The following is a 23174-nucleotide window of genomic DNA, read 5'->3' on the forward strand; positions in this document are numbered from 1 at the left end:
AGGCGGACTACCAATCACTGTGCCACCAGGGAAGCCCCAATATAAAATTATTAATAAAATACTTTACATTTTTTTGTACCAAATCTTGGCAATTCTGTACGTATTTTACACTTAGAACACATCTCAATAAGGACAAGGTACATTTTCAGTGCTCAGCACTCACATGGGGCCAGAGGATAGCAGAGTTCTAGGTGTTTTGATATGATAGTCAAGATATTACATCAACATTACTCAACTTCCTCTGTATTTCAAGGTACCCTGACTCATCCCTTTATCTTGATAGAACTGGCTTTGCGGGAACTATCTGCCTGCCTGTTCAGCATGGCCCTCCCTGACCCCAGAGGGTCTGAGAATTTTGTTAAGCAAGTGACGTGGCAGCTCACCAAGAGACATACATTATGATAAAGATACCCAAGCCTCTCAAACTAGAGAAAATGGGCATGTGAAAATTAGAGTCTCTTCTCCCTTATAGATACAGTCTATTCCATTGAGGTAAAGGTATATGTAGCAAATGCCACCGATGAAGTGGTGCTCACATGGGCATCATTTTGCCACCACTCCCCTCCCCTCCCTCCCTCCCCCTCCTCCCCACCCATTTGTCAGTGTCTGGACATAGGTTTTTTTTGGTGGTGATTAAAAAATTTTTTATTGGAGTATAGTTGATTTACAATGTTGTGTTAGTTTCAGGTGTACAGCAGAGTGAATCATTTATACATATACATATATCCAGTGTTGGTTTTTTTTAAGATTCTTGTCCCATGTAGGCCATTACAGAGTATTGAGTAGAGTTCCCTGTGCTATACAGCAGGTCCTTATTAGTTATCTATTTTATGTATAGTAGTATGTATATTGTCAATCCCAGTCTCCCGATTTATCCCCCACCCTGCTCATCCCCTGGTAACCATAAGTTTGTTTTCTACATTTGTGAGTCTACTTCTATTTTGTAAATAAGTTCATTTGTACTCTGTTTTTTTTAGATTCCACATATAAATGATATCATGTATTTGTCTTTCTCTGTCTGACTTACTTCACTTAGTATGAGAATCTCTAGGTCCACCCATGTTGCTGCAAATGGCATTACTTCATTCTTTTTTATGGCTGAGTAATATTCCATTGTATATATGTACCACATCTTCTTTATCCATTCCTCTGTTGATGGACATTTAGGTTGCTTTGTCTCTGGACATGTGATGATCACAACTGACATGTAGTGGCTGGAGGCCAGGCTGACAGCGTTCTCCAGTGTACAAAACAGCACCCACAGCTGTGAGTTTCCTGGCCCAAGTATCAGTGGTGTCGATCGTAGCAGCACCCTGCAGCAGTGGAACAAGATCTTCTAGTCCTTCCCTTTTCATTAGTTGTTACATAGTCTCCACAGGGAATATGTGTTGTTGTTTTTTGGGTTTTTTTTTTTTAATTTAGAGAATCTCTTTATTTTTTCATATGAAATTTCTTAGGAAGAAATAGTCAACATTGAAAGTATTTTTGGTTGAGCAAATTTGTCAAATAGATAGATTCCACCCCCAAGAATGGGTCATGTAAATCTTTTCTCTAACCTCTTCCCTTTGGGGAAGCATTGAAACTGGTGCAGTTCCTCTCCTACCTCCCCTTCCTCAGGCCTCTTTTTGCATAAGGTCTCTTGGGATTTCTTTGGAGGTCCTGGCAGTGGTGTTGGTGTTTGGTTGTGATGACTCCCTTTCAGTACTCCATCATGAGGCATGGTTAATTGAGAATGTTATCACCACCATTGTCCTAATGTCTGTTACCTAAGGAGCTGTAACTTTGAGTCTCCATAAATTGTAGCAAGTAGAAATCAGTACAAGTGATTTTCAGATTATAAACATTCTTTAGTTGTCCTGCCAAAGGTAATCATACTTGCCAGGGTTGACCTTTAAGGTTACCTGTGAGATGTGATCCCCACCCCATCCTCATGACTGCTGGTGTTTCTACTGCCTTCCTTCGTTTGCTGTGGCACTTGGAGTTTTTGGTGGCAACCCACATAAATGAGCTGTAACTACCTTAGGCTGAAGGCAGTGTGCTAAAGGCTATTTGGGGGCTCCTAGATTTGGCAAGAATTTAGAGGTTCAGCTTAGAAAGGGGCAAGTCCTTTGACCCTGCCTTTTACTAGCAGCTAGGATGAGTTTGTACCCTGTGATGGCTGACCTTCTCAAGCAAGGTTCCACGGCTCTGTGCCCTAGGCTGTACCACAATGAGGAGAGAGGACTGGAGCCAGCCTTTCATTGTGCAGGGAGTAGCAGTGTTCCAAAACGTGCTTTTAGAAAGGGAGCATCAGTACTGGGCAGGCCAAAAAAATGGCGATTATCTACCACATCAGTGTCTGTGAGGTTCCCCTTGCTCCCCAGACTAGAGGCCCTCTGTTCATCCCACTGAAACTGCCTCTGGGGAACAGTCCATCAGCCGAACCCCCTTGCCCCTACCACTCGGTATCTTTTCCCTCCCCACTTTTTATCTGTAGAGCTGTGGCCAGCTCAGGGAGAGCAGTGGTGGTCCTGTTGTTAGGGCAGCTTGCAGCTCAAGAGAGGTTCTGCATCCAGTTGAGACTGTTGGTTCAAGATTCCCCATTGGGATATGGCTAGAAGGAGCAGTTACATTTTATAAGTGAAAGCTTGATTTTACAGAATTGCATTATGAATGCTTTACTTCTAAGCAAATGTATTTAATATATCCTGAGTTATTCTAGATATCTGAAAGATTTACATCTGTAACTTCTTAAGTTGTTTATTTGTTTTTAGTATTATAGGTTTTCCTGTCTTTTGTAAAAGAGTGTACTAAACATTTAGCCTTTTTGTAACAATTAGAAATAACCATTGGAAGTCTTGCATTGATGTATGGATTGTATTTGTATTCGACTGCAGTGGATGTTTTCTTTGTTTAATTTCCAGTTTGGGACAGTGTTCTTGTCTTGCTAAGCAAGGTGTACATTACAGTATACATTAGTTGGCTTTTATGAGTTATCCAGGAAACCTAACCACATTCCTGCTGTTTCTATGGGGAAAGGAATTCTGATTTTAAAATGATGGAAAATAAGCCCTTTTTTTAAAGTCTAGGGTTGCTTTCCTCTTTTTCTAATCTCTGGGGGATGTGTTCTAACTACTAAGGCTGTGTATCATGAGAGGATAACTCTTTTTCACTTACAATTCATAATATTATCAAGACTTAAGAAATAATTACGCTTGGAGTGAAAACGGGCCTGCAGAAATATTCCTTGGTTAATAAGGGTAGTCACCCCCCCGCCCCCCACTTGTGTTTTGAAGCAGTACTTGAATTCAGCTAAAGTGGCTGAAGTGACGTTAATCAGCATCTCTTCTTAGTGTGTGACAAGTTTTATTTTTTCCCATATTAAGAAACTCTCAAGTGTATTCATAATGCAGGATTTACTTCTGAGTAAACAGGAATTGTCCTTCCTCTGTTTCAGGCCGGAGCCTCAGCAGAAAGCTCCCTTGGTTCCTCCACCCCCGCCCCCTCCACCACCGCCGCCTCTGGCAGACCCTGCGCCCCCGGAGCCAGAGGAGGAGATCCTGGGGTCAGACGATGAGGAGCAGGAGGACCCCGCAGACTACTGCAAAGGTGACGAGCCCGCGCGCCCGCGGGCAGAGCACGGGGGCTTGGTGATGCCAGCTCCCTGGTCGTTGTTAAGTTAGCCTCTTGCTGTCCGTATCGTTGAAAACTTCTAGATCATTAAGAGTAGAATGCTACCTGAAAATATAAGAGATATCAGGAGGAAAATTTGTAAGGGAAAGAAAATAAATACATGTGTGCGTACATATGCTGAGTACTTTCAAGAGGATTTAAATCTGCTGGTAGGATTAAAAAGGTGGTATAAAGCAGGACTATTAAAGATAAACACAGAGTAAACCATCTGCGAAGAGAAGAGCACAGAAAGTAGAGGGTACGAAGGCCCTACGGGAGGAGCCAGTTAAACTGCTGTTCTCTGCATTGGATTTGAGCTTCTGGGCTGCTAAGACTAATAAGGAACTGTTCCTTTCTCTGCGCAGCACTGAGTTACATAGTATTCATTGTGTGTGGAATGAAAGTCGGTCCATTTGTTTCCTGGCGTTGTACTCAACGAGAAAGACAGTTTGTGGGTTCTGCCATTGTGACGTAGTGGATTATGTTTTCAGCTATGATTTCACGGATACGTACAAGTTATTCAAGTGGAGTATTCTTGTATTGATGTTTCGTGAAGCCCAAGAGCATATAGCTAAACTCCTAGAAGGCAAGCATGTTGTGTGATGAGTATTGAAAACAGTTTGATCCAGACCCCATACTCTGTGTAGACTGGATCCCAGGAATCAAGGCTAAAGGAAAGGCAGTGCATTTGCTGCCTCTTCTTACTCACTTGGACTTTAATTCCCTCTAATGGAAAATTATCACAATCTGAATTCTTAGCTTCTGAACAGTTGATGAGACATTTATCTGCTACAAATTAAGGAAAAGATTCTATACGGCTTAAGAATAGATGGCAGGAGATGCACACATGTTCAGGCCATAAAGCATTAATGACTCTTCGGCTCTATTATATCTTAGTGTCAGTTTATCTAGTGATTGCAGGCCCTTTGTGTGTTGGTTAACGTTAGATACGAGAAAGCAAAAGTTAATATTCTGCTCTGAAAAGTTTAAGAAGGAATCTTCCGCTCTAACGTGATTTTTCCGTAGGTGTAGATTTCTACACATAGAATCATGTTTTCCTTAGAAAATGGAATGTTGATCTTTAGCATTTGTACGAGTAGTGATTATGACCCCAAAGGTAAAGATCTATGCCTTTTAATATGGAAAAGAAGATGTTTTCCATCCTCCCTCTTAATCTGCATTTCTTCGTTTGAAAATGAAGTTATTTGAAGAGGAAATGCGGACAACTGTCTTGATTTTGCTGCTTAGGCCAAAACATTAGGTTGGTGTGAAGGAACTGTTCTCTTCAGGTCATAGGTTCCCCACTGCTGGAATGAGAATATTTGCCTCACAGGTGGCTCTTTTGTGGTATAGACCATAACAGGTGTTTAAGATAACTGACAAATGCTTTCAAGGGGCCCATGGAGTTGATTGGGAATGTCCGGGAAAATAACTGCCCCCACCCCCCAATAGAATAGATAACTTTCTATCTATTCTGGAAACGGTTGAATTTAAGTTACCAACACGATGCTTTATCATCCCTGAGTACTTTAGTATGTTTTGCCTACAATCAAGTACATTCTCCTTTGTTAACCACAATACAACTATCAAGATCAGGAAGTTAATGTTGATATACTTCTACCATTCAGTCCTTGGACTCCATTCAGGTTTTGTCAGTTGCCCAGTATTGTTACTTTTGTGAAACCGATCCACTGAAGAATCACATTGCATTTTGTTTTCTTCTTCCCTTAGTCTGGAACAGTTCCTTAGTCTTTTCTGGGCTTTTATGGCTTTGACATTTTTGAAGATGTAGGCCAATTGTTCTGTATAATGTTTTCTCATTTTGGAATACCAAAAAAGTGTTGTTCTGTGAGAAGTGTTCTTCTCATTGAATCCTATCAGATACTACATGGTTTTGATTTATACCAATACAGTTGATGTCAATCACTTGTTCAGGTTGGTGTCTGCCAGATAGCTCTACTGTAAAGTTACTCTTTACCTCCTGGTAATTAATAAACATTTTGTTGAGAGTTACTTTGAACCTTTGTAAATATTCTTTTTTCAAGAAATTTACTTCCTTCTTCCTCTTCTTTCTTTCTCTCCCTGTATTCTACCTATCCCTCCCTCCCATCCATCTGTCTGTGTATCTCAGATGTACTCATTCATAGATTTCCTTTTTACTCAGTGGGTTATAATCATTTACTCTCCTTATAAGTTTTAATGCTTAGATTTTCCCAAACTGGCCATTAGGAGCCCCTTCAGGTTGATTCTCTGTCCTTTTGAAAAGTTCATATCATTCTTTTTTGTTCTACACATTATTTTTTCACTTAGTATATATTAGAAGTCACTCTGCATCAGTACGTATAAAGCTGTGTCATTTGTTTTATTTATTATTTTTTTAGTTTAGCATAAATGTAAACCTTTATTTTTTAATTTAATTAAATTTTTTTTTTACAATTTTAAAGGTTACTCTCCATTTACAGTTATTACAAAATATTGGCTCTATCCCCCATGTTATGTACAGTATATCCTCGAGCCTGTCTTACACCCAGTAGTTTATACCTCCCACTCCTCCACCCCTGTATTGCCCTTACCCCCCTCCCCACTGGTTGTAACCATTAGTTTGTTCTCTGTATCTGTGAGTCTGCTTCTTTTTTGTTTTATTCACTAGTTTGTTTAGTTTGTTGTATTTTTTAGATTCCTCATATAAGTGATATCATACAGTATTTCTCTTTCTCTGACTTATTTCACTTAGCACAGTGCCCTACAAGTCCATCCATGTTGTTGCAAATGGCAAAATTTCATTCTTTTTAATGGCTGGCTAGTATTCCACTGTGTGTGTGTCTGTGTGTGTGTGTCTGTGTGTGTGTGTGTTTATACCTTGTCTTCTTTATCCATTCTTCTGTTGATGGGAAAAGTCCCTATCATTCCTTAAATCCTTTCTTACTTTCAAATAAGATGTTCCTCATATACACTATTGATACTATGTATAAAGTAGATTACTAACGAGAACGTACTATATAGCAGCGGTCCCCAACCTTTTGGCACCAGGGACCAGTTTCATTGAAGATAATTTTTCCGCGGACCGGGGGTGGGGTGGAGGGATGGTTCGGCAGTAATGCGAGCGATGGTCAGCGGCAGGTGAAGCTTAGCTCGCCCGCCCACCACTCACCTCCTGCTGTGTGGCCCGGTTCCTAACAGGCTGTGGTCCGGTACCAGTCAGAGGCTTAGGGGTTGGGGACCCCTGCTGTATAGCACAGGGAACTCTACTTAATGCACTGTGGTGACCTAAATGGAAAGGAAATCAAAAAAGAGGAGATATATGTATAGCTGATTCATTTTGCTGTATAGTAGAAACTAACACAACATTGCATAGCAACTATACTCCAATAAAAATTAATCAAAAAAGAAAAAAAAAGAAAGATGTTCCTGGTTCATCTTGTATTATCTGTACGCCAGCCCTGGAATCAGCTCTCTCCACAAGGACCCCTGGTTTCTTTTAGTTAGGAACAGTATTTAGAAAACAAGATCTGGGCATTAGATGAGATCATTACTATTGAGGTGTCACTGCTTCTAGGTCTCTTAGCACAGAGCTAAGTACATACTTCCTTTATGTATATATTTCTAAATATTTATTTCTGTTTTTATTTATACATATATTACAATCCATGAGTTTAATATATCTCATTTCCACTGTAATGCTGGAGGATTCAGCTCAGTTTTATCCTTACCATGTCTATAGTTTCTTTCTTTGGCAGTAAGAGACTAGGCTGTCATTATCCTCATTTTGTTTACTGACTAGATTAATTTCCTTGTATGTCACTGCCGTTTTGGACATGTCTCCCCTCTCCTCAACACCTAGCCTGTCCTTAGACGTCCTTTGTCGCTTGGCACTACCTAAGGGCTGTGGAGTGAGAGCTCAGGAAGAGGGAAGAGGAGGGATGCCTTTCACAGTCTAAGGGTATGTTTTGCTTAGTCTGTGGAGGTGGCTTGTCTCTCTTCTGTCACTTCACATCTCTTCTTGTTTCCTCTGACTTCATTCTTGGAGAACCTCTACACCACCAGACAGTTCTTAATAGTCCTGAAATAAAATAAAACATTAACAGACACAAAATATACCACATCTTTTCTCTCTCTTTACAAAAGACATTTTCGTTCATCCTAGGAGTTATAGGTATTTTGGGGGTCGGAGTGTGGAAGGTCACCTGGAATCCCATCACCTACCTTTAGCTGCAGTAAGCATTTGGGTTCCTGCAATTCTGAATCATTCATGACGAACCAAATTGTATCTTAACTTTTTACCTTCTTTTTACCTCTTTACCTTTTCAAGTCTTTCCTTATTCAAAGCTTGTGAAACTTACCGCCTTTTTAACAAAAAGGCCACTATTTAAAGTTCTGATATTGCTAATGCATTATTCTTTGCTCCTTTCTATTGTACCTGGCAGTCTCTGTGGCCTGGGAGTCTTCTTTTCCTTTCTTCATAGCTAGCATGTTCCTACCCACGAGTCCAGAGGGGGAGTATAGACTTTGGAGTCTGAAAGAGCTGGGTTCAAAATCTGACCCTGTTGCTTTCCATTTCTGTATCCTCGGACAAGTTACCTTTGCTGTAGGCTTTATTAGTTTCTTCATCTATAATATCATCTCTCCATATAATAGAATATGTAACAGCACCTATCACTGATGATTTTTTGAGGAATAAAATGAGATAAATATGTGAAGTAGGGCATACTACCTGATACAAAGAAGATTCTTAAGAAATACGAATTTTATTTTCCTTAGTTCTGTTTTTGTTCCATCATTCTCTTCTCGGGTGTGTCCCCGTCTGTACTTTTGTGCTGACCCCCTTAGCGGTCTTAGCTGCCTCGCTTGTGGTGTGCTTGTTTCTCTGGCCTCTGCAGACAGAGTGGTCAGCACTGCTTCTCTCTCTCCTTGTTTTTCTATGTTACCTCTGGTCAGTTGTCTGGGACAGGAACTGTAGCAGCAGGCTGTGTGGTTTATTCCGACTTTTTCTTCCAAGCCCAGAGTATAACAAGGGTCAGGCACAGGGTCAGCCTGTAAACAAACAGTTCTAGGAGGCCCTTGTGTAATATTGTACTTGCTTGCTTTTTTAAGCTGAAAGCCTCTTCATCAGGGCAAAACCTCCTCCTCTGGGGAGATTTTAGTCTAATGTGGGTTTTCAGAGTGTGACCTGTACCACCTGCATCAGAACGTTTCTAGGCTAGACTCTAAGTCTTGAATTTGAATCCTTGGGAGTAGAACCCGGACTCCCAAGTATTTAACAGGTTCATCCAGTGATTTTTCTGCACATTGAAAGTAAGGATGGCTCACCTGAGGCATGTACCATTCCTCTAAAACTCCAAATTTGTGACTAAGAGAAGTGACCCTTCCCGTCACTTCACACTGTGTGACTGATTTGCTGTGTAAGGGGAATTACTGCTTTGAACTACCTGTGTTCTAAAATTTCCCCAGAACTCTCAGCACGTATTTACTCCAAGGACGAGTAAATGGTGGAAGTAGGAACATCGCTTTCATGTATCATGCTTGCCTGCACTGACTGACTCCTCAGAGATCCTGTTTTGTGGCTCTGCTAAATCATTGTTAGATAAGTTGGCACCTTGTATACAGTTTATCACTTGCATCGTTTCTGGAGACATCGATTTCAACATAGTTGTGCTCTGACTTGGTAGTGAAGCGTGTCATTTCCTTATGCCTTCTTTGAATCCCTATCACATCTTATTTAGGCCTCTTCCTTTATCACCCACAGTAGTCTCCACTCCCCACCCCCGCAGCACTCATTATGATGTGTGATTATATATTTATTTTTGTGTTTGTTTCTGAGCTCCTTCTCCTCAGTCTGAAAGATTTCTTGTGGTCAAGGGCTGTATGTTTTGTTAATCCCACTGCATTGGAACCATCTACTGTGCAGTAAGTATTTCTGTTTGGGTGAGGAAATTGTCTCTGGTGTTAAGCTTCAACTAAGGGCAGGATAGCACTGTTGTTACCTGCGTATCTGAAAAGGCGTGTCAGGGTGAGGAGGTTGACAGGCCATGAAGGACACACAAATCAGAGTACAGACGCTTCATTTCTGCTTTAAATTTTCTTAAAATCATCCACAGTGCCCCCGAGCTCTTCTGTGGGAATTTGGGAATATCTCCTTCAAAACATAGGATAAACAATATGAATACTTGCACACTAGAAAAATGTCAGATGGCTTCCTTATACGCAAATTGCCTTTACCCATGTGTGTTCACTTTCCATTTGTGAAAAATTTACACAGGTTGAATTTCACTACATCTCAGAATTTAATGTTGGTGGTTATAATTTCTTATTGGTCTTGTTTCTCTCCCCAGAATCTATGACTTAACGACTATTTTATAGCTTCAGGTTTTTTGTTTTTTGTTTTTTTAAGAAAAAAAAGCAATATACATTACACGAAGTTGCCTTAGAAATGGTGTCATGTAGCTCAAGTATTTTATGACAATGTAGCCTTTTTAATTTTGTTTTTTTTTTTTTACAGTAGGTCCCTGTTGGTTGTCTGTTTTATTTATTTATTTATTATATATATATTTTTTTATGTGGACCATTTTTAAAGTCTTTATTGAATTTGTTACAGTATTGCTTCTGCTTTATGTTTTGGTTTTTTGGCCCCGAGGCATGTGGGATCTTAGTTCCCTGACCGGCGATTGAACCTGCATCCCCTGCATTGGAAGGCGAAGTGTTAACCACTGGACTGCCCGGGAAGTTCTTGGTTGTCTATTTTAAATATAGCAGTGTGTACGTGACAATCCCAAACTCCCAATCTATCCCCACCGCCCCCCTTCTCCCCTGGTAACCATAAATTCATTTTCTAAGTCTGTGGGTCTGTTTCTGTTTTGAAAATAAGTTCATTTGCATCTTTTTTTTTTTAGATTCCACATATAAGCGACATCATTTATTTGTCTTTCTCCGTCTGACTTACATCACTTAGTATGATAATCTCCAGGTCCATCCAGAAATGTAGTCTTTAGTTTCTGTTCTTTTTTTTTTTTGCGGTACGCGGGCCTCTCACCGTTGTGGCCTCTCCCGTTGCGGAGCACAGGCTCCGGACGCGCAGGCCCAGCGGCCATGGCTCACGGGCCCAGCCGCTCCGCGGCATGTGGGATCTTCCCGAACCGGGGCACGAACCCGTGTCCCCTGCATCGGCAGGCGGACTCTCAACCACCGCACCACCAGGGAAGCCCTGTTCTTCTTGAGATAAGTAAAAGATAATCTTTATTCATTCACAGTTCTTTTCCTTAAAACCACTAATGCTGCATGAATACTTAATTCACCACGGGTTGTATGCGTTTTTAAAAATTAGTAGGCTTAAATTGGCTTACTTGAAGCCTTGAGAAGAGACTCTGCTTATCTATATGAAGAAGGTAATATGCCCTTGGATTTATTACGAGGCTTCATTGCATTCCTTTCGTGGAGACTGAGGCTATTCCAACACCTGTCAGGCTCCTTGCTGTGAATCACTACTGACATGGGTATTTATTGATTACTAAGCTTTAGTTAGCCTGACAATTGAATTCTTTGAGGCTTTCCTATATGTAAAGTGTTGTATTTTACTACAGGGTTTGTAAAGATAAATGAGAAACAGTCTGTATTTTCTAGGCGTTCATGGCCTCGCAGACTCTGCCAGTAGAATATAAGCTCCTTCACAGCAGAGCCTTGCCTGTCTTGTTGCTTCCTGCTTCTCACTAGAACCAAGATGGAACAACCTGTGGCCTGTTGACTGTGGGATGAATGAATGAATGGACTAGATTAAGAAGCTACTTAAGTGCCTTTCTTCACCTTTTTTGTGTGGTTGACTAATTATAAGAGGAGAAAAAGGGAAATTTGTGAGGATGCGAAAGGAATGAAGTTGTATTTGGTTAGAGGTAAAAGAAAAGACTTTATAGAAAATGTAAAGGGGGCCTTGCCAGGTAAGAAGAATTGGACTTTGTTGATGGGGGTGGGCGTTTCTCTGGCCAAATCCTGGAGCCTGGGAGAGGTGTCTCTGAGAAGCTTTTGTTTTCCTGCCAAATGGGCAACATACAGATTAGGTTGAAGAGTAATGTGGGAGCATCATGTAGAGGATAAATACGAGGATGAGAAATTTATACATGAAGTAAATTAAAACATCATCTAGAAAGACATTTTTTAAAAACCCGAAGGAAGGCAGAATGGAAAAAGAACCCTTGGGAGTCCCCAGGCTAGTGGGTACGATTTGGCGCTTTCACTGCCCAGGGTGCAGGTTCAATCCCTGGTCAGGGAACTGAGATCCCACAAGCCGTGTGGCCAAAAAAAAGGGCAAAAGAACCTTTCTGGTATGATCAGCTCTCTTTTTAAAAATGTATTTAGGGTGAAAGAGCTGTACCAGAATGTCAGCAGAAAGGTGTGAAGTTGGTGTGGAGGTTTCTTCTTTTCTATATACTTGTATGTCTAGTTGTTGTTGGAAAGACACTTCTTTCCCTATGGAATTGCCTGGTGCCTTTGTAAATAACTTCACCGTATGTATTAGGGTCTATTTATGGACTCTTTTCTGTTCCATTCCACTTTTGGTCTGTCTGTGCGCTTATTGATTTGTGTAGCTTTATGTAGTAAGTCTTGAACTGGGTAGTGGATGCCCTCTGACTTTGTGCTTCTCTTCCAGAATGGGTTTTGACTTGTCTAGTTCCTTTGTATTTATGTATAATGTCAGCCTCAGCTTATAAATACAAATATTTTAGACATGTCTTTAGTAGTATTGATCTTCTAATCCATCGTAGAGGAGCAAAATTTGCCATCCCTGAAGTCTCTTTGGCATGTGGATTATTTCCAGCTGAAAAGGCCCAAAAGACTCAGGAAGAAACTTTTGACTTTCCCCCAAATGCCTAAAAGAACTTAGATAGATTGCATGTTCCCTGACAGGAATAGAGCTGTCATCGGAGGTGTCTGCAAAGAATGTGGGCCAGGTGTGATGGGGGAGTCCACTCTGTGTTTGTGTCACAGCCATTTACCAAGTATTTGCTTTTCCATCTCCATGTGAATGGCCTTCGTTCCCTTTGAAGTCCCAAATCACTACCCCCAACATCCTGAAGATGGTATTTAAGATGAGGGCTTTGGTTGTTTTTGGAGAGTTACTCAGTTTTCCTGGGCCTCTCCCGTGTATACAGGTCATTAAACTGTTGTTTGATTTTCTCCTTTTAATCTGTCAACTTAATTCTTAGACCAGCTAGAACAACCTAGAAAGGTAGAGGAAATTTCTTCCTCCCAGACACCACTAACATCTCTGTGTCCATTTATTACCAAATTGATCAACTGGACTCACGCCAGGGTTCTAGCCCAGACTGAGACCCCTGGTCTCGCCCAGAGAGGTTCTTTTTCCATCAGATTCATGCAGCCGTAATGAAACCCTTGCTGAGACTGGAACAGCACACACTTTATTCAGTGGCCAAAGAAAGGAGAAGCAGGAACTTAGTTCACAAATTAACTTCTCAAGCCAATCCGGGTGGAGACACCAAATCTATAGGCGGGTCGAGGTAAAATGGAGGGATTTGGATAGAGGGAGAGGAATATTCATGAGTTATCAGAGAACTGAGATCCAGATTCAGGATTGTAGTTTGGACCTGGAACTGGTGCAGCTCTCCTCTTTAGTCCTTGTTTGGGCTTTTCTGGTTGTTGTCGTGGCAGTCATAACTGTCAGGGCACTGAGGGGTGTGTCATTTAGCATGCTAATGTATTGCAGTGAGTGTATAATGAGGCTTATGGTCTGCTGGAAGTCAGATCTTCCGCCATCTTGGGCCTTGTTGGTTCTAACCAGTTCTTTTTTTTTTTCTGTTTGCAGCGTCCCCCTGAAACTTAGGGTAATTGGTTTCTAGAAAAAGATTTCTAAAAAGAAAAAAAAAAGTAATTGGTTTCTATTTGAGAGAGGGGCTTGGGGTATGATTCTGGGACCACAGCCTTGGTAACACATTTATTTAGGTCTTTAATTTCTCTCAGCAATGTTTTATGTTTTTTTAGTGTGGAGGTCTTGCACATATTTAAATTTTTTCCTCTCTTTTGTTTTTGTTTTTTGATGATATGTAGAAATATAATTAATTCATTGACCATGTGTCCTGTAACTATGCTAAATTTGTTTGCTAATTTTATTTGTGTGTGTGTGTTCTGTGTAGAGTTTTTGGATTTTCTGCACAAGCATTTATCATTTCACTGCAAATAGTTTTCTTTCCCTTAGCATTCTTTATGTTTCTTTCTTGCTTCATTGCTCCATCCATGCACAAGATTGAATAAAAGTGGTAGGAGAGGACATCTGTGTCTTGTTTCTGATCTTACAGCAAATGTGTAGATTTTCAAAAAGATCTGTTTCTTAGGTTGTGATAGATCCCGTAGACTTAAAAGTAAAATGAAAAGCATAAGCCTTACAAAAAGAAAAAAAGTAGAAGTCTTCACGGCCTTGGAGTAGGGGAAGATTTTTTAGAGAGAATACAAAAGGTATCAAGGTTGAAAAAATTAAAAATTGCATTTCATCCAAATAAAAAGTCCTTTGCTGATTAAGAAACATTTTGAAAAATGAAATGACCAGCTTCAGAGTAGGAGAAAATAATTGCAAAATATATAGTTGACAAAGACCATGAATCAGAGACTACATCAGGAAACTGAGATTTTGGAGAAATGTTCTTTGTATTAATTAGGGCATATACATTTGTCAAATATTAGGGAATTGTATATCTAGACTGCAGGATTGGATTTCTCTCTCTTTTTTTTTAACTTTGTCTTTTATTTGTTTTCTGCATTGAGCATATATTTCTTTGTAGATAGAAAAAAATGTTTAAAGAAGAACTTAGCAGTGAGGAACCATTTGAGGTTTTGAACAGGGAAGTGCTGTTCTTAAGGAAGAATAATTTGAAATCTTAAATGACTGGAGTTGGAGAGAGAGAATTTGTATATAAGGAGAAGACAAAAGCAAACAACATCACAGAGATAGCATCTTTATCATTTGATAAACTATGGCACGTAGAGGACAACAATGAGAAAAATTCCAAGTCTTCAATTCTGGAGTGAGTGGAAGAAGAATAGTACTTCCTGGGCATCATGGGGGGGGGGGGGGGGGGAAAGGACTCTGAATTTTGAAACTGCTTGTCTTTTCTTCTTAGTTTCAGATATCATTTGGCTGTTCCCAAGCCCAGAGCCAAATGTGCAGTCCATCTCTTAACAGCTGAACAGGGATTTACAGCATGCATTCTGTGTCCTAACTTCACTGCAGCATTATTCTATTTTATTTTTTCTGGGCTATTTTTTCTTCACCCTAGTTTCCTTCTAATTTTATATCTTGTATTGTGGTTTTATAAACTGCCTCAATTCTTTATTGAAAAGAAGTGGATTTGGTACTATTAACAGGAACAGTGGAATCACAGTTGGTCTGGGGAGATATGGATGAGTTTGACTTTATTCATTTGAATTTAACGAAACTGGTGGAGAAATCAAGAAGGCAGCTGGAGATACGAACCTGGGGCTCAGAAGAGAGGGCGAGCAGACGGTGTAGTAAAGAATTTAACATTGCTGAAAGAGAAGTCTGGTTTTTGCCCTAAACTCCTAGGTGATAGTCTCTAAGCCCTTGGAATGTCTGCCTGGTTAGTGTCTTCTTTACCTGGGCCTTGGGCCACACAAAGTAATATTATAGTGATTGGTGCTGGGTGGGGGCTTTTGGCACTTGTGGGCCCTGAGGTTTGCCATGTTGCCAGTCCACCATGTCTACATAACGGAGCCCTAATAAACACTCTGGGCCCCAAGGCTTGGGTGAACTGCTCTGGTTGGCAGTACTATGTGTGCATTGTCATGTGTCATTAACTGGAGGAATCGACAGTGACCTTTGGGAGAGGGACACCTGGAAGCTCTGAATTTGGGGCCCTCCTTGATTCTGCCCCAGGCAGACTGACATTAAGTGATAGCCCTTATGCTATAATAAACTGTAACCATGAGTTTAACTGCCTTCAGTGTCTTCCGTGAGTTCTTGTCACATATTAATTCCTGGAACTGAGCACGGTGTTCGGACGCTCCAAACCTGCAGCTGGTGTCAATAGTGAGGGTGGCCTTTGGGACCCCTAGACCCTACAGTTCTGTCAGAAATGAGCGAGGTCTTGTGGACTGTTCCAGACCTTACACAAGTATATAGATTTGCTAGGAAAACAAATTGTATAAGGAGTGTTAAGTGAATAAAAAAGATGCAGGGAGATGGTTCAGTGAGAATCCTTTGAGAAATTCCATGGGGCACAAGAGGAGAAAGAACAAGTGGAAGAACAGAGCAGGCAGGCAGGCAGGAGAGCAACCAAAGGGGTGTGTTCACCTTGACGGCGCAGATGGTGGAGCTGCGAAGGTACAGTTCTGTTACTCTCAATGAAAAATTCTTCGGCACATTCCGTTGTGTAAACTGAAGTTTTCATTTTTTGAGTGTAGATGGAGTCCTGCTTGCGCTCATTCTAAATGTCAGTGGTTCTTGTCCCCACCTGTCAGCCCCCTGCATAGTCTGCCCCTTTGGATCTGGAGATCCCAGAAGAGGCGCCGCAGGATCTGGGCCAGAGTCACCATGTGATGTTTGTCGTGATCTTTCCCACGCCTTGTGCATGCGCCGTGAGGTGCTCTCGTCCGTACCATGGGGGCTCTCCCCACTGTACTCAGAACCAGAGCAGGATTGTGTGGCATAGGTAGTGAGAGGGCCCAGCCCAGATGCCCCCATGCCTGTGCCCCTGCACCCTGCCCTTTGTGGGTCCTCCAGCTGTCCCACGGCCCTTCTCTCCGCTGGGCTGCACCGCTGGTCCCTGGAGTCTGGTTTCAGGAAGAGTGCACAGTCAACATGACGGCTTTGCTTCTCGTCTTTCTCTGTCCCGTCGTCCCTCACCCCCTTGTGGGCTCACTGGAGCATAAAATCCCTTCCTTTTCCTAGCTCCAAACAGAAACATTCTTGCACTTTGCCCCCTTGGGGCTGTTCACTAATTCCCTGGGCAGGCCCAGGCATGTTTGATCCTTATTTGACATCTAAGGTACAATTCTAAATATTACGGACAGAACCTGGTAATGGGGCAAGTTTTGGAGTAATTTATTTGGTCTCTTTCTTAAAATTTATTTTTACTGAGATATAATTGATGTATTTAAGTTTTAAGGTGTACGTTGTGTAGGTCAAGGTTTTTATTTGATACGTTACATATTGCAAGATGACTGCCACCCATACACCTCTGTCATATCACATAATTATTATTTCTTTTTTGTGGTGGGAACAGTTAAGATCTTGTCTCTTAGCAGCATTGACGTTTATAATACATCATTGTTGTCTATATTTTCTCCTTAGTTTCCCATCTGAGGCTAGTATAAAAAAGGAGTGTATTCTTAGGTACCTTACCCAGGTTTTTCATGATCATTTTTCTATCTCTGATTTTTCTATCTCTCTGTATTGGATCTTGTTTCAACCTGGAATTTAAAAGATTATAATGAAATAAAGAAGTTTCAGATTTTGTTGGAGTTTTTTGGTCTATTTTATATTGACTAGGAAGGAGTAATTGAAAATTTGCTATTTTTTCCCACATACAATTTTTTTTATTGATTACATAAGGTACACCCCTCTAAAGGGTACACTTTAGTGGTTTTTAATATATTCACAGAACTGTGCAACTACTACCACTAATTCCAGAACATTTTTATCACACCAAAAAGAGACACGGTTCAGGAGCAGTCAGTCCCCATTCCTCCCTCGTCCCAGAGTCCATGGCAGCTACTCATCTACTTCCTGTCTCTGTGGATTTTCTTATTCTGGACATTTCATATAAACAGAATCATATAGCCTGTGGCCTTCTTGTGGCCGGCCTTTTTTTTTTTTTTTTTTTTAAAGCATGTGTTCAAGTTTTATTCATGTTGTATCATATTATTAGTACTTTATACTTTTTTATTCTGAATAATATGTTCTGTAGTCTGGGTATATCACATTTTGTTTATCTGTTCATCATTTGATGTGCATTTGGGTTGTTTCACTTTGGAGCTATTTTGAATATGCTACTTTGAACATTTGTATATATGAGTTTTTGAGTGGACATATGTTTTCCATTTCTCTCAGATATATACCTAGGAGTAGAATTGTTCGGTAATATTATAACTCCATGTTTAACTTCTTCAGGAACTGCCAGATTGTTTTTCCAAAGCAGCTACATCACTGTGTATTCCTGCCAGCATGTTGTACGAGGGTTACAGTTTCCCCGCATCCTCACCAGCATTTGTTACTCTTTTTTATTTTGTCCATCCTAGTGGGTTTTAGGTGGTCTCTCACTGTCATTTTGATGTTGATTTACCAAATGACTGTTGATGTTGAGCATCTTTTCATGTCCCTATTGGCCATTTATATATCTTCTTTGGAGTTGCTGCGTTAAGTATGTGCGTGTGTGCATGCACATGTGCAAGCGTGCGCACACATGTGTTATTGCTAAGGTTGTGGCCCATGAGTACACATGTTGTTCTATTTATGAGGATGCATGAGAGTTTTCCTTTACTCTCAGTACCTGGAAAAGCTGTACCATTACCGTGTCACAATATGTTGTTGATGTTTTTAATACCATGACTGTTGTGCTGCCCCTGTTTCCTTGTTGGCTTTCAGTGTTAGGAAGTACTGTGTGAAGTGAGGTTTATACCTTCAGTTCTGAGTGATCTTAAGTATATACTACTATAGCTATTTATTTAAACTCTTATTTGCTAGTTCAAAAAATTATTATGAAAGTGGTATATGGTAGTGTTAAAAAAATTCAAACAAAATAGGAAGCAAAAAATTAAAATTCTCAGTTTTTGTATTTGACACTCTGTTCCACAGTCAGCTTCTCCAAGGTGAATTAAAGGGGTTTCAAGTTTCAGAGGTATCCTCCCAGAAATTAATGTGTGTCTATGCATATCCATATATTTATAACTTCCATAAAAGAGATTGATCTGCGTGCTTTCCCTTACTATGCTATGCTATTTCAGTAATATTTGTGGATGTATTTTCATGAACCTACATATAGTTCTGCATCATTGTTTTCTGCATAATACTCTGTTCTTTGTGTTTGCTTTGATTAAGTAGCTTTGTAGTGATTAGACATTTATGTGTTCTCACCTTTCATTATTGTAAATAATGCCACTGGGAACTCCTTGTATATTCAGTTATGGGTTTGTCCTAAGCATAAATTTGTAGGTGAGATTAGCTAGTTTGAAGCATAGTGCATTTTCATTTTAAAACATGTCACCAGTTGCCCTCCAAAAAGACTATACTGATTTACACACTTACCAGAAGTACGTCAGTGTGGTTCCACGCAGCACCACTGTCTTTACACGATATCACCAATAATCTCTTGTTTTTATTTTACTCATTTGATTATTAGTAAGACTGGCCATTTGTATTTAGTATTTTTGAAAAATTGTGTCCATATTATTTTTGACCATTGGGTTTTTAAAACTTGCCTTTATTCTTTTTGTGTCATGTGATCTTGTATTTGGCTTTTTAAAAGAGGTTTTAGTTCTTTGATTATAATTTCTTCATGTCTTGATTGTACTTTACTCTTCTTTGTACTTTTATGTTAATTAAAATGATTTTACCTCTTTTCCTTTTATTGATCCTGTGAGCATCCTACTAGGCTTTATTTACTATACCACCCAAATTCACTGTGACCTTTAAACTGAATATCTCATCAGGCTACCAAAATTCTTCCCTAGGACAATAGTAATTTTTCCTTTTTTGGTAACACACTAATAAGATGGTGGTGTTCTTTCCAAGACTGTTAAGTCTGAGGCATAAAAGGAAGAGTGTTTTCAAGAAGGAAGGATTTAATAATAGCAGTATTCGGTTAAGCCACAGTTTGAAGATGAAGGCTGAGAAAAAGGTTAGTGAGCTACTTGTGGGGAGGGTCCCTGTTGGCTGGGGCCAGTGATGGATCATGCACATGTCAAGGTGAGGATGCACTGGAGAGAGCATAACAGATACTTTGGTGAAATTTAGCCATGAAGTGAAGAGAAGACTGTAGCTTGTAGCGGGTGAGGTCAGATATGCACAGGAGAATGTTGATTTTAAGACAGGATACCTGAGCCTATTTCTAGGCAGAAGAGAAGAAATCTGAGGAAAGGTTGGAGAGTCAACAGGAAAGGAATTAGATGAGTAATTTTTGGAGGTAGTGGGTTAATCTTGGAAAGATTGAGGGCACATCTTTCTTGTAGAACAGTGGGGAGGAGGTTTTGTATAACTGTTACAGTGAGTAGAATAAGGACTGCTCTGGTTATTGTTGTGTAATGAATTACTCCAAAACTTAGCATGTTGAGCCAACTTTTAATGTTGCTTATGGTTTTATGGATCAGGAATTTAAAAAGGGAAAAGATGAGGGGGTTCGCCTCTGCTTCATGATATCTGGGGTGTCTGTTACGGGTGTCTTTTGAGACATCTCAAAGGGTGGAGACACAGGAATCATCTGAAAGCGCATTTTTCACATGTCTGGCCCCCCAGGCTACAAGTATTGGAAGACTGGGACTGCAGACAGGTGTGCCTGTCTGCATGCTTTCTGTGTGGCTTGGCTTCCTTACAGCATTGCGGCTTCCGGGGCGGTGGCGGGGGTGGCCAGTCGTTACCTGGAACCCGGAGTTCCAAAAGCGAGCGTGCACCTTACAGAGTGGAAGCTGTGTTGCTTTATGACTTAGCCTCGAAAAAATCACACAGCCACTTCCACTACCTTTCGTTTGTTAGATGCACATCAGAAGCTCATCCAGATCTACAAGGAGGAGGATTAGAGTCCATTTCTTGTAGTAGAACTTCAGGGTTCTAGGAGAGCAAGTGGTTTGGGAGATGCTGTTGTGGCCTTTGGAGAATATAGTCTGCCAGAATGCCACAAGAAGTTAATAAAAGGATGTTGTGAACTCTGAAGTATGTATAGTTATATTGTGGTATAATCATTTAACCATTTTTCCAAAGACATAAATTTATCTAATCTTCTTTTTGTCTGGCACAGGCTATAAGACCTAAGCCTAAAGTCCGCTGACTGTTATCTAACTTGCTATGTTGGGTGCGTACCATGGGGGTATGCTCAAGTTGGTTCCTGAGTTAGGCTTTCTGATGATGACTGAACTAGAAGACGTTAATTACTCTTGGATTGTAAAACCAGGTGGGGCTTTAGAATGAGGCTCAGAAGTCAGTTCTGTTTTCCATATATGTGTCAAAGAGCTTTTTACTTACTGCATTTGTAGTCATTCATCTCCAAGACCTATGTCCTCTTCCCATTTTTTGAATTCCTTTAGAAATAATGAGAATTTGGATTATTCACAATGAATTATTTTTTACAAGAGGTGTAATGTACACCTGGGAACATGCCTGTAGTTGTGTGGTTGAGTCAGACGTTGCTATGTGCTGTGATGCACCCTTGCACATTCATGAACAATGGAAGTGTGAAATAACAATAGGTCTTGACTTACTGAAGGAACTTAGTCTTTCAGTTATACTTTGATGTCTGAGTGTGTATAATTATGGCCTTTGGTTTTAAATGGCCAGGGAATTGTTGTCAGAGTTCTTTTATTTTAAAAGTTTTTTTGGTTACTAAAAGAATTTTTTTTTTTTTAGCTGTGAAAGAAATTCAGTGTTTCTCAGGTGTCTTCTGATTTCTGAACTCTATACTTTCACCTAACAAGACTTTCTCATTACAAGATCGGTTGTTTCCCCAGTTCATAATTCAATATATTGTATTTTTGCTTATCCAGAACATAATTAAGAGCTAAGAAACAAGCCCAAAATCTTCGAGTATCCAAGTTCATCCAAGTTCCCCTTTTAAGATCTCAAATAATATTTGTTTACTCTTCCTCTGCCTACAAAGCAAGTAAGGAGAAGGCTAAGAGCAAGAAGGAAGACATTAAAACTATGAAAATCATAGTAAAATCCCAGTAAACATCCCAGCAACCTTATCCTGCTTGATGTGGTGGTAAACTTTTTTAGGCAAACAGACCGCATGTCTTATCGGGGGGAAAATCAGATTGTTACCAAGCTTTTGTACAGCAGTACTTTGGGCAAGAAGACAGTAGAGCAATACATTTGATACACTCAAGGAAAGAAAGAGCCGAAGATTTTGTACCTGTCAAACTGCCCTTCATTTATAAAGGTCCCATATAAAATGTTATACACAGTATATATGTTAGCCCTGGGGTAATATTTTTCTCATGAGCCCTCTGAGGAATCTAATTAAAAAAAAAAAAAAAAGTCTTTAAACAGCCCAAATCAATGGAGTGGTATAGACATAAAGACAGAGTTCAAAAAAAGACAAGATTACCCTTGAAAAATTAAGCCTGTATCAGTCCTCTGGAGTACTTACCTTACAGCCTGCTGTTAAGGAAGTGCATTAACCAGACACCCAATTGGACTTTAAATAATCTGTACTTAGTTTCCATAGACTGTATTTTTTAATTTAAAGGTAAATTTTATAATACCTTTAATGGAGCAGTGGTTCAGAGTTTTCTGTCAAGGATATACTGAAGAGACAAATGGCAGTGACTGGCACTGTGTACTTAAGACGATAGAAAGTGTTGTCAGTGGATACAAAGTGTGTCCATTAACTATCTTTCATTGTGGATTTGTAGAATATTTATATGCTCAAAATACTTTCAGTGAAACTGAACACTTAGTTATATGTGTATGTTTGATGAAGAAAGTTCGTGACCCAAAGTACAGCATCAACTACATCTGTAGATTTGGCCTCTTGAAAACAGCCACTAGCCATTTATGATTTGATGGTAACTCCTTGTGCATTTTAAGGACTCCTGCCAACCCCCAAAGTTCATTTAACACTGTGTTCTGAACCTTTTCACTGGATTAAGAAATGATCCAGGAATCTTCTAGACTGTAGAATGTAGAGATTAGGCTTTTAGATTCTGGCTTGCCCCCCAGAATGTGAATTGCATTTCCACTGTGGGCTCTGTCATCCTTGAAGGTCTTTTCTGTCAGTATCAATGTATTTTAGAAAAATTTTGCTTATAGCTCTAAAATTGCAGTACTAAAATGAGAAGAAATCTAGATTACTGATCATAAAGGCAGAAGAAATCCTTAATTTTATTTGATACTGTCTAGAATCAGATTCCAACTTTGTAAACGTATGGAGCTGTTAGTGTACTTTAACCTCTTAAATGTTTGTGGATCCTGTGATTGCTGAGTTCAGCATCTTACAGATATTTTCACAGCTCGATATCCTTCTTACCAGCTTGCCTTAAGTACTACACATTTTAGTTTTGCAGTGTAATAAAAATATAATTTTTCAACTATACAATTCTCTTGGCAGTGTCTTTATGTGGTATGATATTATGTTTAGATTATTAGTTCACTTTTCCTCATCTGGTCGTAAGAGGAAGGGAGATCTACTAAGGATATACTGTCTTGTTAAATTTCTTTTCACAAATAAGGATGAAAGTCTAAACTTGTACATCTTGCACAACTCTTAAGGCTCTTCACAAAGGCCATCGACGTCTGTGTTCAAAACATGTGCAGAAATATGGTTGATCTGGACCTGGTTCTCTCAAGCTGTGAGCTGGGG

The 23174-nt window shown here is 40.0% G+C and overlaps 1 protein-coding gene across 10 annotated transcripts in view; it reads left to right on the top strand.

Moving 5' to 3' along the window:
• Positions 1 to 23174, top strand: part of SRPK2 (SRSF protein kinase 2) — a 227473-nt gene that overhangs the window by 152601 nt on the left and 51698 nt on the right. For all 10 annotated transcript variants that reach the window (XM_067745984.1, XM_067745988.1, XM_067745982.1 and 7 more), the window contains one exon: positions 3437 to 3588. In XM_067745984.1, the coding sequence (XP_067602085.1) occupies positions 3437 to 3588 (152 nt within the window). The remainder of the gene's footprint in view (positions 1 to 3436; positions 3589 to 23174) is intronic.

This window comes from Pseudorca crassidens, chromosome 8 (genome assembly GCF_039906515.1).
Source record: "Pseudorca crassidens isolate mPseCra1 chromosome 8, mPseCra1.hap1, whole genome shotgun sequence".
Classification (NCBI taxonomy): Eukaryota; Metazoa; Chordata; class Mammalia; order Artiodactyla; family Delphinidae; genus Pseudorca; species Pseudorca crassidens.